This window comes from Rhinoderma darwinii, chromosome 2, assembly GCF_050947455.1.
Source record: "Rhinoderma darwinii isolate aRhiDar2 chromosome 2, aRhiDar2.hap1, whole genome shotgun sequence".
In the NCBI taxonomy this organism is placed as follows: Eukaryota; Metazoa; Chordata; class Amphibia; order Anura; family Rhinodermatidae; genus Rhinoderma; species Rhinoderma darwinii.
In genome coordinates this window covers 250,522,509-250,538,116 of record NC_134688.1, presented here as the reverse complement: position 1 = coordinate 250,538,116, position 15,608 = coordinate 250,522,509, and the positions used below count along the sequence as shown (strand labels likewise).

Below are 15,608 nucleotides of genomic sequence, written 5' to 3'. Positions count from 1 at the left end.
TTTACTAATCATCCAGTCTTGTTCCACATTTATCTTTTTCTTTTTTTTTTTTATAATATATTAACGAAGTATTCTCTTTTGCAGCGGATCGTGTAAATCGGCTGCAGTCTGCTCTTGCCAGTTCTCAGCAGTTCCAGCAGATGTTTGAGGAGTTGAGAAACTGGTTGGATGAAAAACAGATGCAGCAGTCCAAGTGTCAACCAGTATCATCAAAACTGGAGAAGTTACAATCTCTTCTTCAGGAGCAGGAGGAATTCCAGAAAACATTGAACCAGAATAGTGGGTCTTATGAAATGATTGTTGCTGAGGGTCAGTCTTTGCTTATTTCCTCTCAGCCTGGCGAAGAGAAAACTGTGCTTCAAAATCAGCTAGGAAGTCTAAAATCGAACTGGGAAGAGCTAGGGAAGAAGACCTCAGAAAGACTTGGCAAACTGAAAGACTGTTTGAATAAAGCGCAGAAGTACAAAAGACATGTTGAAGATCTTGTGCCTTGCTTAGAAGATTGTGAGAACCAACTGAAAGAAATGCAGGTCACTCTTGACCCTATGCGGCTTGATGGCCAACTTCTCAGAGCAAAAGTTCTTCAAAGTGAAATAGACAAGAAACGTCCTCTATTGGAGATGATGAACAGCACAGCAGATCTCCTAACTGAAGCTGCTGAAGTTGATGACCAAGAAATATTAGAGGAGAAAGCCCAACTGAATCAGAGGATGGACAGTGTCACAGAACAGCTGCACGTCAAAGCAGGGTCTATCGAAGAGATGTCCTTGAGGCTTAAAGAGCTGAACGATAGTTTTAAAACGATTGATAAGAAGCTGGAAGGAGCAAAACATCACTTGGAGATCTATGCAGCACTTGGATCTCAAGCTTGTAGCAGTAAGAACTTAGATAATATGAAGTCCCAGCAGGAAATGCTCCAGAACTTGGACGCACAAGTACAGTATTTGAAAAACCTTATTCAAGGTTTGACGGAAGATGCCCCAGAAGGCTCTGATGTGTCTAGTCTCCTACGCCAGGCAGAAGATGTACAACATGACTTTGAGACTATAAAACAAGAAGTGAATGAGTGTTGTTTGACTATGGAACAGAAACTTCAAGGAATTGGTCAATTTCATGCTCATGTTAGAGAAATTTTCTCGAATTTGACGGATTTAGATGATGAACTTGATAACATGGGCCCAGTGGGGAGAGATGTAGACAGTCTTGGGTCACAAACTGAAGTCATCCAGAAGTTTTTAGAAGCTCTCCAAGGCTTAAAATCAGATGTGGAATTCTCCGAAAAGAAATGCAGAGTTATGTTAGAGAATGAGGGAGGACCTGATCTTATTGCATTAATGCGAGAACTCGGGACATTGAATAAGCAGTGCGTTAAACTGACCGAAAGGGGCAAAAATCGACAGGGGCAGTTGGAAGTCACGCTGGGAAGAATTGGGGACTTCAACATAAAACGAAAAGAGTTGAAGCACCAGATTTTGACGGCAGAGGGCAGCAGTGCGTTGCAGGAGGTTGTTGGTACTGAAGTGGAAGCTATTAAGCAGCAATTGGGAGATTTCAAGGTACAAATTAGTTATTTTTCAGATTTTTTTTCTAAAATGTTTACTCTCTATTGTATTTCTCTACCTGTAGACATAGTTCGTGCTTGTTTCTATTTCTGAGCGTGATCTATATAGCGATCATCTCCATTTTCAGTCTGGTGTAATATTTTTTTCTTTTGTGTTCTTGGCTTTAAAATTTGGAACCTCTAGTACATTATAACATTAAGTAGAAGTATAAGTGAAACAGATGTAATCCATTCAATTGTGTGTTCAATTCCCTGCAGCATTTGGATTTACTCAGATAGCTATATTCTAATGAATAAAGAACATAGCTAAAGGCAATGTATTACACATACTTGGAAGCAGTGCAGTATTCTAGGCAGCAATGCCGGAAGAATTTGACTAAAAATATAGCATGACATTTTAGGCCCTGTACACACAGTTTTTTGCAGGAGGAAAAAACTGCCTCAAAATTCTGTTTGGGATTTGGAGGCACATTTTGATCTGCCTGCGCGCCGTTTGCCGTGATTTTAGCCCGCGCCCATTGAGTGCTACAGGCAAAAAAACGCTGCGAAATATGCTTTCTCTGCGTCCCATTGATGTCAATGGGAGGTCAGAGGCGTAAACGCCCGAGGATAGGGCATGACCCTTCTTTTTACCGCGAGACGGTTTTTCCGCTCGCGATAAAACGCTACCGTCTCCCATTGAAATCAATGGGAGGCATTTTCAGCCGTTTTTTGGCTGCTCTATTGTTTCTGGCAAATCCACGGACACCCCGACAGAGAGCAGACGGAACCCATTAAAGTCAATTGGTTCCATTGCCCGCCAGTGGTATCCGTGTGGCAAGGGAAACTCACAACGCAGATGTGAACAGGTCCTAGGTATACTGATCGTGTTGAATTTCAATAGTGATCGTATGATAGTAAACTAGATGGAGAAAAGTGATACATTTCCAGCAAAATGTAATCGAATCCTACTTTGCCGTTAACCGTTTGAATATTAGAGGGGAAGTGTCTGAGCTCATGGGAAGTGGAGACAATAGCAGGAAGAGAATGTGATTTTACATGGACAGCACACAAGTCATGTTGTTCCAGAGAGGAGATCTGGAGACCAATAGATGTTTAGGCGAATCTCCATGGATATTCATGTTTACATGGTGCCGGGAAGTTGTGACCTCTCAGACATTTAGAGGGTAGTGTCCCCCCGACAAGCTTTTAAATATTTCATATATCTCGCTATTATTCCCAATCCTCTTGATGGATAGTAGCCACCAGTCTGAGGGAGGGAAGGGCCATAAAACTGGAGTAAATTGAATATACCTGAATGTCGACAACATGTGAAGTCAAGTTGGATTATACCGTTGTGTAGCACCATTGTTCTGAAGCTATAGACTGAGGCTTATACTACATGTTGTACCTAGCAAATGTAAATGGTGTCATAGCTGAGAAGTTTTTGTAGTGGAATGCATGTATTAGGCCAAGTTCACATTTTGTGGTGTGGCACATCAACTACATAAAAAAGGTGGAGAACCTACATGCAATACTGCCATAGTCACAAAATTTTTAAAGAATTTATTCTAGATGTTGATACAGATGTTTCTATAGGAAACCATGATCACAGTTGTTGCTTTTGTGGAATGTCCTGAAAAACAAGTAGGCCCGGCCCGAACTAAATATATAAAAATCTGGTTCACTAACCTAAAACATCTGCCTATATCGGCTGTAAGAATAAAAAGTAGTGCACTTGGCATTCTTCAAATAGGCAGCACCATAAACCAGAAGAGGAACCACGTTGCAGCTGATAATGGTGTCTTCATGGGGTGAGTGCATAATGTAATACAAGCAAGTGCCGTGTGTAATATTTATACAAATTCACAGTACAGCGCTGCTATTTACACATTGTAATAAATGTGAGGGTTTTTCTAGCATGGATTCTAATTAGATTGTCAAGTCCCTCCCCTTGAGATCTCATTTGCACCTATCCCCTTGGAGATAGATATATAGATATATATATATATATAATTCATTTATTTATTTTTGCAAAAGCAGTATTGGATCTTAGAAGGGGTAAGAATCCTAACCTTTCTATGGGGAGAGTTTTTCCTTCTGCTGCATAGATCTCCACCCTTTTTGGCAAAGAAATATTGAAGAAGATCTAGAGAAGGGGATATAAAAGGGGAGACATAATTCCTAAGGAGACCTACCTCTGTCTTGTACTTATCACTTATAATATAGGAAGGAACCAACAATGTCCTCTTTTTATTAAAAACACCTGTGGCCAAAATGAAGGCAGTCGCCTCCACCAGAGAACAGTCAGAACAATAAGGTTCTCTGTAGAATGACATATTGAGAAATCTCAGCTTTCACAGTATATTTTCCTTAAAAGAGGAATTTTTTTACCCCGGGTTTGGACAAAAAAAATATCCCTGGATCAAGAAAGAAATTCCTTATGCTGCCGAACTTGAGAAATGAAGGTTGTTGATGCCGTGCATGCTTGGCAGCAGCAGGTACACCTGTTTGAGGAGGGCATCGAGGCAGCCACTTGACTAAAATCTATCTGTAGTGTGAATAACTATGTTCTATTGGTTGTGAATTGTATTTGCCGCATAGAAATAGTTGAATTGTTCCACAATTTCCACTTAAAGAGATTTGGATTGCACCAAATGTATGAACCTTCTATTAATGTACATCTCCTTTACCATACACGTGTTCTAATAATGTTTTCCCCCAAGGTCATAAGTAGAATTGGTAGAAGTGTGTGGGTGGGCTCCAAGCAGCTTATTTAGGAAGACACTGCCTGCTGATTCACACCATGCCAGTGGGTCTCCAGGATACCAGGCTGTTTCACTGATGATCAGGTCTTGTTTCTCAGACACAGAGGCAGTTCTTCACTTTGTGAATGGGATTGTATTGTATATTGTAGCCGGGCTCTCCCTGGCTGCATATGGTCACTAGATCTAGGTTGGATGATCTAACACAATGGTACATTTCCCTGGGGATTTGAATAATGACATGATTTTAACATCGCTTCGCAGGTCCGACATAGACCATTGTAATTACAAGTGTTATACATGTTATAGCTCCACATAGTTGTGTTTATTATTGTTTACTATTCCTAGACTAGGCCCCATGCACACAACCGTGCCCGTAATCGTGGTCCACGATAGCTGACAGCCGCCTGCATTTTCGGGCCGTGCTCCCATACAAAGTGTGGGAGCACATCCTGTAAAACACGAAAAAAATGCTCCATAATTCCCGGCACAGATCTACGGCACGGACACCCATCCATGACGATACGGAAAGGTGTCCGCGGCCAATAGAACTCAATGGGTCCTTAAAACTGCGGACCGTTTTACGCTTTACGGTCGTGTACATGGGGCCTTACTTGAGTGGAGTCTGATCTTTTGTTAAAAACTTGTATTTTCAAATTTCTTACTTTGCAAAACAAAAACATTTGTCGTTTCATTATTGAAACAATGTTGCAGTGTTTCACCTGAGGCCCCATATTAAACCACCCCCTATTAAATCATATTTTTTTTTGTTGAAGTGTACTGTATTGTTGTGTCTACACCAGTGATTCAAAACCATTTTACCATGGGGGAGCCCCTGAAAAATGGTTCTACTTCTTCCTAGAGAAGCTTTTTGTGGAGTTAGGAAAAGTATTCCATTCCACTGTGCCAGTGCAATGTTCTAGATAGATTAGTGTGTTTAGTGCAACTTTCTTATTTGTTTTTATTAAAAATTATTTTTACTTTTTGAGATACAGCTTTGTATCCTGTATACAGAGCAGCTGTATCTAGCGCTGAGAACTGAATGAGTCAGGTCAGCGGCACTGACGGGTTCAGTCGGTAACTGCTCGATCCTGCGTGTCAGGGGCACCCAGGACCCGCTGACACTGAACCAGTCCGTCCCACTGAACTGATGGATACAGAATACAGCGCAAGATACATGTGCTCTGTATACAGGATACAAAGCAGCTGTATCTCAAAAAGTCAAAATAATTTTAAATAAAAACTAGTTAGAAAGCTGCACCAAACACACTGATAGAGATTTATATATTAAAAACAAATTGCTTTTGAAGGTGTACATAGCTATTAAATCATTGTTATCCCTGCTGTTAAAGTCCCTTTGCTTCTGCTGCACTCTTCTGGGGAACCCCTGACCAAATTCCATGGAACACCAGGGTTTGGAAACACCAGTCCACACGCCAGATGAGTTGACTGGTTAAGTCAACTTCGTTTTGTTGCTCGGACAATATAGTAAACTAAAGTATTTATATTTGTAGCAAACTAAACGTATTGTATACCCTCAATGATGGTGTGAGAGGTTTATAACTGACTGCGTGAGACAGAGCCTAGACAGTGGGCAGTCCAGTTGCCTAGGTTGGAAGTCTCTTCTGCAAAGCTCCTAGTAATGTCTATGGAAGGTCTTCCTGCTGGCTCTTATGTTCATCCCTACTGTTAGAGACGGTATGGTGTATGGAATATCAGTGTGTTGTGTACTGGGGTGTGTTCATGCTTCTGTATCCTAGTGTGGATTCCTGACACACCCAGCTCCCTCACAGCTGTCAGTCTGGGGGTCCGGCAGCTGAACTGAAGCCGTTTATAACCTGCCATGTGGTTCAGGGGTAGGATTGGCACTGTATAGACACAAAAAGTCCCTGGACGGTTGGCTTCAGTTATCTAAGGAATTCAGGGAGAAGGATAAGGATAGCATGCACTGACAAAATATGTATCATGGCACCAGAGAATCCTTCCGTGTGCACGACCCTCATGACTGCCCAGATTTGTTTGCTTTTACATTCTGAATTTTTTTAAAGCATGTATTTCTTATATGAATGTTGGTTACAGCGGCAGTTGCTCCGTATACAGTACTCCGGTTATTATCTAAAGATAATAGGCAAAACCCAGGAATGTTATGTCTACCCAAACCTAAAATTTGCCACATCAGTTCATTAGATTTGTTCTACGGGGATGTTGGCTTTTTTTTTTTTAAATGTCATTTATAACGTCAAATTTGTTTGGGTCTGGCGGCTGGGACCTCCACCAGTCTTAAGGGTCCCAACCCGTTTTCTCTGGCTATCCATCTTACTAAAGACTTTTGGAAATACAGAAAACTCTGAGTGCCCTCAATGCCATTTCGATATGGTCAGACACCCGGCCTCCCTTACGATGTGTCTTATTGATTAAAATAATTATTTACATATAGCCCTTGGAAGATCTTCTTGCCTTGACTCTTCCTGTACATTTTTTTTTTTTAAACTGAAACCCGGATAATATTTATATATTATACGGTGTGGAAAAAGTTCTAATATAGTTCTATCCATTCTTAGGACTTTATTGTAAGATCTGATTTTGGGGTAGATCTCTTTGTAGAACTGTGCTGATAGGATGAGATTATACGTCTATTTATTTCCATTAGTTACGGGATAGAAAAAAAATACAATTTCGTGTACCTTTTTGGCTTTCGGGCTCCTTTAACAGCATGTCTTGGGGTGAGTAGGCACGGTTGGCAGCCTCTGAGGCACTGTACTCTCCCCTAGAAGCAATGTTTCTAGGGGGGGAATGCTGTAAAAGGGTTTATTCACATGCAGATTTGTCACAGAAATTTCTGCTACTAAAATTTCATTCCATACATCTGAATGGGTTTTTTTCTGCAGCATGTACATGAATTTCAGCAAACCCCTGTTCTGATTAAACGGACGGTCACAGAAATTTCTGCACCAAATCTGCCTCATGTGAATATACTCTAATAAGGCGTGCTTAATTGGACACATGAAAGTATGAGCCTATAGAATTCTATGGGCGCCATATTTGGGATATGTGTAATAGTGATCCTAAATAGTCCTTATCGTTATTAGGGCCTTATTTAATGGTATTTCAGTCCCGCATTAGAACCATATATATTGAGCCACAAATAGCATCAGATCCCAATAGGGGAATGCAGGCACCTTTACCAAAGCCTTTTTTTGGGGGGGAAAGTTAGGGTATGTTCACACGACCTGTTTTCAAACGTAATTCGGGCGTTTTACGCCTCAAAAAACAGCTCCATTACGCCTACAAACACCTGCCCATTGCTTTTAATGGGTTTTACGGTGTTCGGTTCCCACGAGGTGTAATTTTAAGCGTCGCTGTCAAAATATGGCGCGTAAAAAGACGCCCGCGAAAAAGACGTGCATGTCACTTCTTGGGACGGTTTTGGAACCGTTTTTCATTGACTCCATTGAAAAACAGCTCCAATAACGTTTGTAAAATATGCCGCGAAAAACGCGAGTAGTTACAAAAACGTCTGAAAATCAGGAGGTATTTTCGCCTGATAACAGCTCCGTATTTTCAGACGTTTTTGGTCATACCCTTATCCTTCACAATGACCTGATGCAAACCAGTTTGTGGAAGTATATACAGTATATAAGGCTACAAAACGTGGTAAATGTAAGCTCTGTGGCCCAGGTGCTAGTGTAGATGTGTTAAGCATTTGCTGTGCCCAGTGTGTGGGGCTATGCTAGGGAATATGGCTGCCTGGCACTTTGAGGTGATAGGGACCTCTAGCGTTCTCCCATGGCCCCCAGTACAAGTGGCATGTATTTGTGTTGGCTCCTGCAGAATTCCAGGCATTGTTCTTTCTTGCATAAGCCTGTGCCCTGCTCCTGGACTGTGTCATGTCGCCTCTCCTCCTCTCCCGCCCATCCCACTGTTGATCCATTTTTGGAAAGTGTTTGCAGGCTGAGGAACTTGTATTAGCGCAGCCCCGTAGCGAATGGCGACCGCAGTGGAGCTGTGAGCAGCCAGTTCATGACACCAGTGACACCTGCTGCTCCTGTGCCACGCAGTCTGGGACCCCGGAATGTGCCCACACGGGGAGAACTGGCGCTGATGCCCGTTATTTGAGGCGGTGCCAGTCCCGTAGGCGGTACTCGGTGGTGGAGGCGGCGCCCTGCACGGGAGGTGGTTCTTTTCCAGTCCGTTTCCCGCAGACTTTATTCTCACGGCTCGGTGTACTGATCCAGGGTATGAACATGGATGAGGTGTGAGTGACGGCAGGAGCCGGGATATAGTGACGAGATCACATGCAGCATGTCGAGCGCAGACGCCGATCAAGCCCTTTGTTCGGAGAAGTTTTTTTTCTACTCTTATTGTGAGGCGGCTGTACAGCTACAAGGAGGGGGGAGCCCGGTTATCCTGATCCACAGCACCGGCGAGGCAGCGCACATCAGCCCAGACAAAGCCCTGATCGTTTACGGCAAGTAGACTTGTAAGCGGAGAGCCACGATGAAGGGGAGGCTATGAACTGTGTACAGCCGCTGGCAGCAGGGCACAGTGTATGAGTGACTCGGGCTGCACACAATGCCATGATGTGCCTCTCACAGGAAGCAGCACAGTGCGCCCCTATGAAAGAACTTCCTGTCTGTGAACTTCCAGGAATATCCGCTCACAGACACATTTCAAATCATAACAGCACATATGTGAGCTGGAGCAGTGCTGGGAGCCTCCGGCAGGAGAGCAGGATGCAGCACCCACACTGGAGACGGATTAGCAGCCCCTTCATCATTATGTGAGGAGCACCCAATCTGGACCTGCTCCTTTATATTCTTCAAGAACTGTCTGCATAGCAGTTCATCAGCACTTGGGATCATCAGCAATTTCCTCTGGTCTGCTGAACATGACCTTGTACAGTACTATGTGATAACTAATGGGAACCGCAATGCATAGGATTACCAAAGCCTAATTGTGAATGTGCTTACTTCATGGATACAGTTTTAAGGCCGATACTTTGAGAGACTGGGTGGCATAAGATGGGGAAGCCACTTAGCCGTCCAGATTGTTTGCGCCAAAACCCGGCATGTCTGGGGAAAGGAGAAGAGGAGGATGGTTACATTGAGGATTGCTATGTTCCACAGAGGTCCATCTATGATACTATGAGGATCAATGAACAGATTGACCAGGGATGCAAGCTTAGTCAGCCCTCAAAGAGTACCATGGACCGAGTGGAAATAGGTACCTTGTCAAGCAATGGTACCCTGGGCACATCTAATGCCTGTGATGCCAAAGCGCAGGAAACAAAAAAGCTAGATGAACGCGTAATATTTGATGCCCTCAAGTTGAGCAATGATACTCTTAAATCTGCACCTGTGCCTCCTCGTCGAAGACAAAATGCTGACCGCAAAGAAAATGTCAACCGGAGATCATGGAAAGCATTTATTCCACCAAATTTCCCAGACTTTGCAGAACGTATGGAGGCTTCCTTAAGTGAGGTATCCGAGGCAGGCACCTCCAGTCATTCCCTGCATGATAAGACCGAGTTCAGTCAGCTCCTGCCTGATAGCTCCAAGCTCTCTTCTTGTAATCAAACGGAGTCCATATCATCCACATCAAGCCAGATAAGAACTCCTGCTCCTTCCACCGCACTTCCCGGGAATCAGAGTCTGGATCACAATGTTGATGCACGATGTCCGCATGTGCAGAGTTTTGACTTCTACAATGACAGTGAGTATGAGCAGGACCCTTTGCTAGCACAAGACAATACAGGTTTGTGCACACGTTCCAAACCTGGACACAATTTGCCTAGTGCCACGTGGCCAAGGGCACTAAGGAGCTTTATCAAGGGTGGTCTAAGTGATGGTCACCATAAAGCTGCTGAAATGGCTTATGAGGAATGTGTGATTGAGACTTTGCCCTTATCACCATGTTTAAGCGATGAGGTGTTAGATGAATCTTCAAATGTTCTTATTGTGCCAAATCTCCGAGAGAAGACTTTTTCAGAGTTAAAGTTTGAGGAGGATGAACTGAAAATACTAATGGAAGCTGAAGAGGAGTGGGAAGACATTGACTCTGGAGGTGCTTGTCATTCTGTGACTGTATGTGATGGAAACCCGATGCCTTGCACAATGGAGGAAAGTGGGATCATTGTGTCTAATGAAGGGTCTCCAGATAAAATAGGCTTTATTAGTAATCTGGGGTCTCTTACTTCTCTTCCTGGTGATACAGTCATGCCAGAGACTAGCCCCTGGCCAGAAACAAGTGAGGACTACAGCTGCTGCTCAGCTGTTAACGTAGGGAGAGTCCCAACAAGGAGATACCAGAAATTGGGCAGCTATAGTGATTCAGAGTCGGACGCAGATTCTGACCAGTTATTCCTGGAATTGGAGCAGCAGTGCCTGACAGGGGTCACAGATGAGCCTCATGAGTCAGTCCTAGAGCTTGATAGGACGGAAGTGAATGTTATGAGTTCACCACATGTGGAGCCTGCTAATAGTCCCAAAACGATACAGGAGCTTCGTAAAAGTCCAGAGCTAGACACCGTGCATGACCACACTTACTCGAAGGGTAACTGTATAGACATGATCACTACTGAAATCTTAAGCCCTACTTTCAGAAATGATGGCCTGATCGATATAACATGTCATGGTGACAAAGCCTTCCCTGTACCTGATGAATTAACACCTGTCATAAGCACACAACAGCTGAGGAAAGCTTGCAAGCAAGAGGATACAAATACACGCCCTGATCCAGAATCGGATACTTGTCATTTCAATAGTTCAGAGGAAGTGGTTACTATTACAACTAATCCAATGATCAATGAGACCAGGACCTGTGCAGACCGACCAGAACTTCCTTCTCTACAAGTGGAGGAATGGCCTAAGTGCTTAAGACCCGGTTGTACTGAAGTGTTGGGATTGCCAGATTTAGTAGAGCTGCTGGATATGGCATTTGCACATGATGCTACTGAACTTCTTCTAGGAGTGGAGACACCTGCACCCGTTCATTTTCCCCATACAGATTCTTACTCCCCTGTGGGTGACATGGAAAGAGACTCCTGTTTGGGTAGTTCAGAGCAGCCTGATGAGTCTTGGACTTGTGAAGCGTCATTTCCGAGCACAGATATTATTTCTGCAGACTTTTGTGACGAGGTTTCAGACGGGGTGGAGTTGACCATTTCTACAACAACACATGGCTGCAGTAGTCTTGCAGATGAAGTGGTGGATGATGCTTTTATACACAGCCTGCAGAGTTCCACATCTGCAAGTGAATTGCAGGAATTACCAGACGACAGTGCTGCTGGGGGTAAAATAGATGAAATGAGCAGTGGAAGCCTGATCAAGAATATCTTATTTGAGTTGGTGGTAGATAATGGTATTACAGATACATTTTCCACCACCCTCCAGGTCATCGATGAAAATGTTATTACCCCTCCTGGAAAGATAGAGAACGTGGGAAGTTCAGGGGTGGTTAATGTCCAGGAGTCCAACGTTGGAGTGACCATCATTACGTGTACAGAAGAAAGAAATGGAGGTATAGATGCAGAAACTTCCACAGTGATTCTAATGGAGCCTGTATTGAAGGTAGTCTGTCCAGAACTTTTAGAGCCTATTAATACACAGGACATTGTAACATTTGAAGGGTCACGTAAATCTCCTAGTACAAATAAACCCGAAATTGAGGCATCTGGAAATCTAGTAGATGAACAGGACTCCAGAATCTTCAGTGGCCTTAATAGTTTAAGCCTAGACGCTAGAACCTCACGTGAATCAAGGTTAAGAGATGACTTCTCAGATTCTTTAAGTGCTTATGATTTGGATGTTGCACAGAATTTCCTCACTCCAGGTAAAATTGCTGAAGAACATTGTGGTCTAGCAACTTGTGAAGTCAATTCCATTGCAATTCTGCAGGAGGTCATTTTATCCTGCAGTGAGATTGACACTTTCACCGAAGCCAACGTTGAAAATTGCAAGTCATCAAAAACTTTATCAGACTCCTCATCCATTGAACTTCATTTAAGTGCAAACCGTATAATACAATCATCTGAAAATGACTGCAAGGACACGGTGTCTTTAAGGCAAGCCAGTGAAGAACAGTGTGAGTCGCCTGAGCTTTCCTTCAGTCAGGGCAGCACTGAATTTGAGCTTCTATCTGAAGGGCTCAATGCACGTGTTAATTTGTCACTTCTGAGTGACAGCTGTCCTCTGTCTGTAAACACAGCGGACAATAGTCTGGCATCAAGGGAAGAAGGAGGGTCTTGTGGGGTTTTACAGTCTGCTGGTGACACATCGGAGGAGATCATCTGTACAGGACAATGTGATGATAACCCCACTGTTTTGTCTTCTACCACAGAGGTAACAAATTCAGTGCTGTAGATCTTATGTTACAAATTTTCTAGAGGTGTAAGACCACTTATAATCCCATTGTTTTCCGTCATGACTTTGGGTATTAGTGCATTGGTAAATGTGTCCTTATAAAGAAAAGATGAGACCTGATGATTACATAACTTGAGCGATGACTCCTTTCCTGATTTGCATACAGTTTGTTCACTCAATGGTTAATTATAGATCACTAGTGCACGGTGCTTTTCATAGCATGATGTAGGCGGAGAGCTCCAGCACATCAAGTACAGAAAAATCCACTGCTGCATGAATTTCTAGGAGCAGAATGTTTCCACGCTTCCTGTACATGGGTATATTCATTAATAAATGCAAAAACCAGGCTGAGCTCTTTAACTGTCGTATTTCCTGCTGTATCCCACTCTTCACTGTTCTTTGCACGTGGCTGTAACATGAGCTAATGTCTTTTCAAACTTTGGAATTTGCTAAAGCATCTTTTCCGTTAGGAGGTCATGGCCTGAGTAATTGTAATGCACGGAGGCCCTATATGATCCAATCATTTTCCTACTGCACAGACTTTTCACTAGAATCTAAACTTTCCTTCTTAAGTTGCCGTGATACCATTTGCATGCCACGATTCTAACATACTCTGCAACTAACGTCACAGATTTGGATGGCTTGGAAATGACCGTTCTGCTACTGTATGCACGAAGGATATCACCTAGGGCTCATTCACACGTATCTCGTCCGTCTGACGGCCGTTAAAACAACAACCGTCACACGGACCCATGCATTTCAATGGGTCCGTTCACATGACCGTTGTTTTAAAGGAGAGTGTCAACGCCCCGTTGAAAAATAGGACATGTCCTATTTTACTGTGTCACACATCCCTCTGTAGTCTGTGGGGGATGCGTGACAACGCGTCCCGCATGGGTCCACCTCAGACGTGGAAAACGCCAGTTTTTCACGTCTGAGGTGGGCTACGTTCATGTGAATGTAGCCTTAGAACTAAATGGCTCCGTTCACACCTAGTAGATTTTCCGTCCATATTTGCGCACGAAGAAAATCTGCAGTAGAATACTAGCAAAGTAAGTGAGATTTGAATAAATCTGCTCCATATGGTGCAGCCATTTTCCGTGCATCCACAGATTGTCAGTTTATGTTGCGGAAAGATCATGGATTTGTTCCGGATTTTTCCAATTTAATTCAATTCGAAAGGAGGAGTCTGCAATCAAATCCCATTGTTGTGGATATGAGGATCCGCCGCAATAGGAAAGTCCAGAAAGTTTAAAATAAAATAAAAAGCACACTATACTCACCTCCCCTGGTACATCCATGGCAATGTTTTCCTCAGTCTCTGTGTACCCAGCCTCCAGTGATGTGTCAACATGTGACCACTGCAGCCAATCACAGGCTTTAGAGGTCACACGTCATCACTGGAGGCTGGGTGCACAGAGACTGAGGGAAACATTGCCATGGCTGTACCAGGGGAGGTGGTATAGTCTGGTTTCTTTTTTTTGTTGTATTTTTAGACACTTGGTGCAGATTTTCCACTGTGGATATGCTATGGAAATTTTCTGCAACGTGTACGTAGCTTATGTGAGCAAAGACCTCATGTATAAAAACTGTTCAAAGAAACCTGTCCGTGTTCCCCATACCAACCAATCAGATTCCAGCATTCATGTAACCAGCCGAGGTTTGAAACCAAAAAAATTGATCGGTTTGGCTATGGGCAGCACTGACACTTTTTGTGCCATCTTTATGTATGAGGCCCTTACTGTATTTTTGTAGACAATTTGCTTAATTCTTGTCACACCTAGCTCAAAAATGTAGACAAGTGTTGAGAAAAAGGACAAGCTAAATTTGCGCCACAAATTATACCAGGTGCAACATTGTGATAACGTTGGCGCACTATATGAAATTGTAAACTACTCGTAAATGTATGCATTTTACAATATCATTGATAAATCTCAATGGGCCTGATTTATCAAAACTGTTTCACAGAAGCGCTAGTCGTGTTGCCCATAGCAACCACTTAGAATGCAGCTGTATTCTTCTACTTCTCTGGGGAAATGAAAGCAGCGCTGTGATTGGTTACTACAGGCAACAAGGACAGCTTTTCTGTAAACGCTGTGGAATTTCCGCCACGGAATTCTGTGCGCAAATTCCACAGCATTTAGTGTGGCAGCAAAGTGGATGAGATTTGAAGAAATCTCATGCACACACTGCAGAAAAAAATCTGCAGCAAATCATTCATAAATAGACCTGCGGTTTGTTTGTTTTATGCTGCGTATTCGTCACTCTTCTTTCACTGGTTTTCCCTGTTGAATTCAATGGGGATGTAAAACCCGCAACAAATAGCCGAGTGTTGCGACTTTTGTGGCGGAAATGCTGTGATATTGCCGCAAAAATCGTAAATAAGGAAAAAAAACTGTTTCAAGTAAAATGAGGAGGTTATTGCCATAGCGCGGCTTTCTTCTGTTCATCCAGGTCGGCCTACTGGGATGATGATTCATCCCATGTGACTGCTACAACCAATCGCAGGCTGCAGCGGTCACATGGTTTTTCAGCTTCTCCCCAGGAGGCTGGACTGCATGGACAACTGGGGACACATTGCCATGACGACGCCTCGGTAAGTCTAGACTTCTTTTTTTTAAAGGACTGGTTTACGCAGGGGAGATTCCGCTAAAAAAAAATGCGCCACGATTTGCTATGGTTTTTCAGACGGAATTCGCTATGGGTTCTAGGTCGGAAACGCTGCGTACTTTTATGCAGCGTATCCGACACTTAGGAACCTCGTTTAAGGGCCTATTCAGATGAGCCATGTTTACATCTGTGTGCTGTCCGAGTGTAAAACGGACAACACTACGTCTAGAGCATATCTTCATACATATTGAGTCTGACGCAGTCTGCGCGGAGGCTGTAGAAGCTGCATTCTCCATGCCAGTGTGCATGAGCTCTTTCTGGCATCTTGCTTTC

The 15,608-nt window shown here is 43.4% G+C and overlaps 2 protein-coding genes and 1 long non-coding RNA gene across 24 annotated transcripts in view; 2 read left to right on the top strand and 1 right to left on the bottom strand.

Moving 5' to 3' along the window:
* LOC142742883 (microtubule-actin cross-linking factor 1-like) overlaps positions 1 to 15,608 on the top strand; it is a 236,195-nt gene that overhangs the window by 171,290 nt on the left and 49,297 nt on the right. For all 22 annotated transcript variants that reach the window (XM_075853080.1, XM_075853090.1, XM_075853095.1 and 19 more), the window contains one exon: positions 85 to 1,556. In XM_075853080.1, the coding sequence (XP_075709195.1) occupies positions 85 to 1,556 (1,472 nt within the window). The remainder of the gene's footprint in view (positions 1 to 84; positions 1,557 to 15,608) is intronic.
* LOC142742888 (uncharacterized) overlaps positions 1 to 15,608 on the bottom strand; it is a 62,467-nt gene that overhangs the window by 44,722 nt on the left and 2,137 nt on the right. Inside the window, exon 2 of the long non-coding RNA XR_012881456.1 lies at positions 3,616 to 3,689. This is a non-coding gene — a long non-coding RNA (uncharacterized LOC142742888). The remainder of the gene's footprint in view (positions 1 to 3,615; positions 3,690 to 15,608) is intronic.
* Positions 8,311 to 13,011, top strand: LOC142742886 (uncharacterized). The gene has a single exon (XM_075853096.1). It carries the CDS (start codon positions 9,327 to 9,329, stop codon positions 12,663 to 12,665), a length of 3,339 nt encoding a protein of 1,112 aa, XP_075709211.1. The 5' UTR covers positions 8,311 to 9,326; the 3' UTR covers positions 12,666 to 13,011.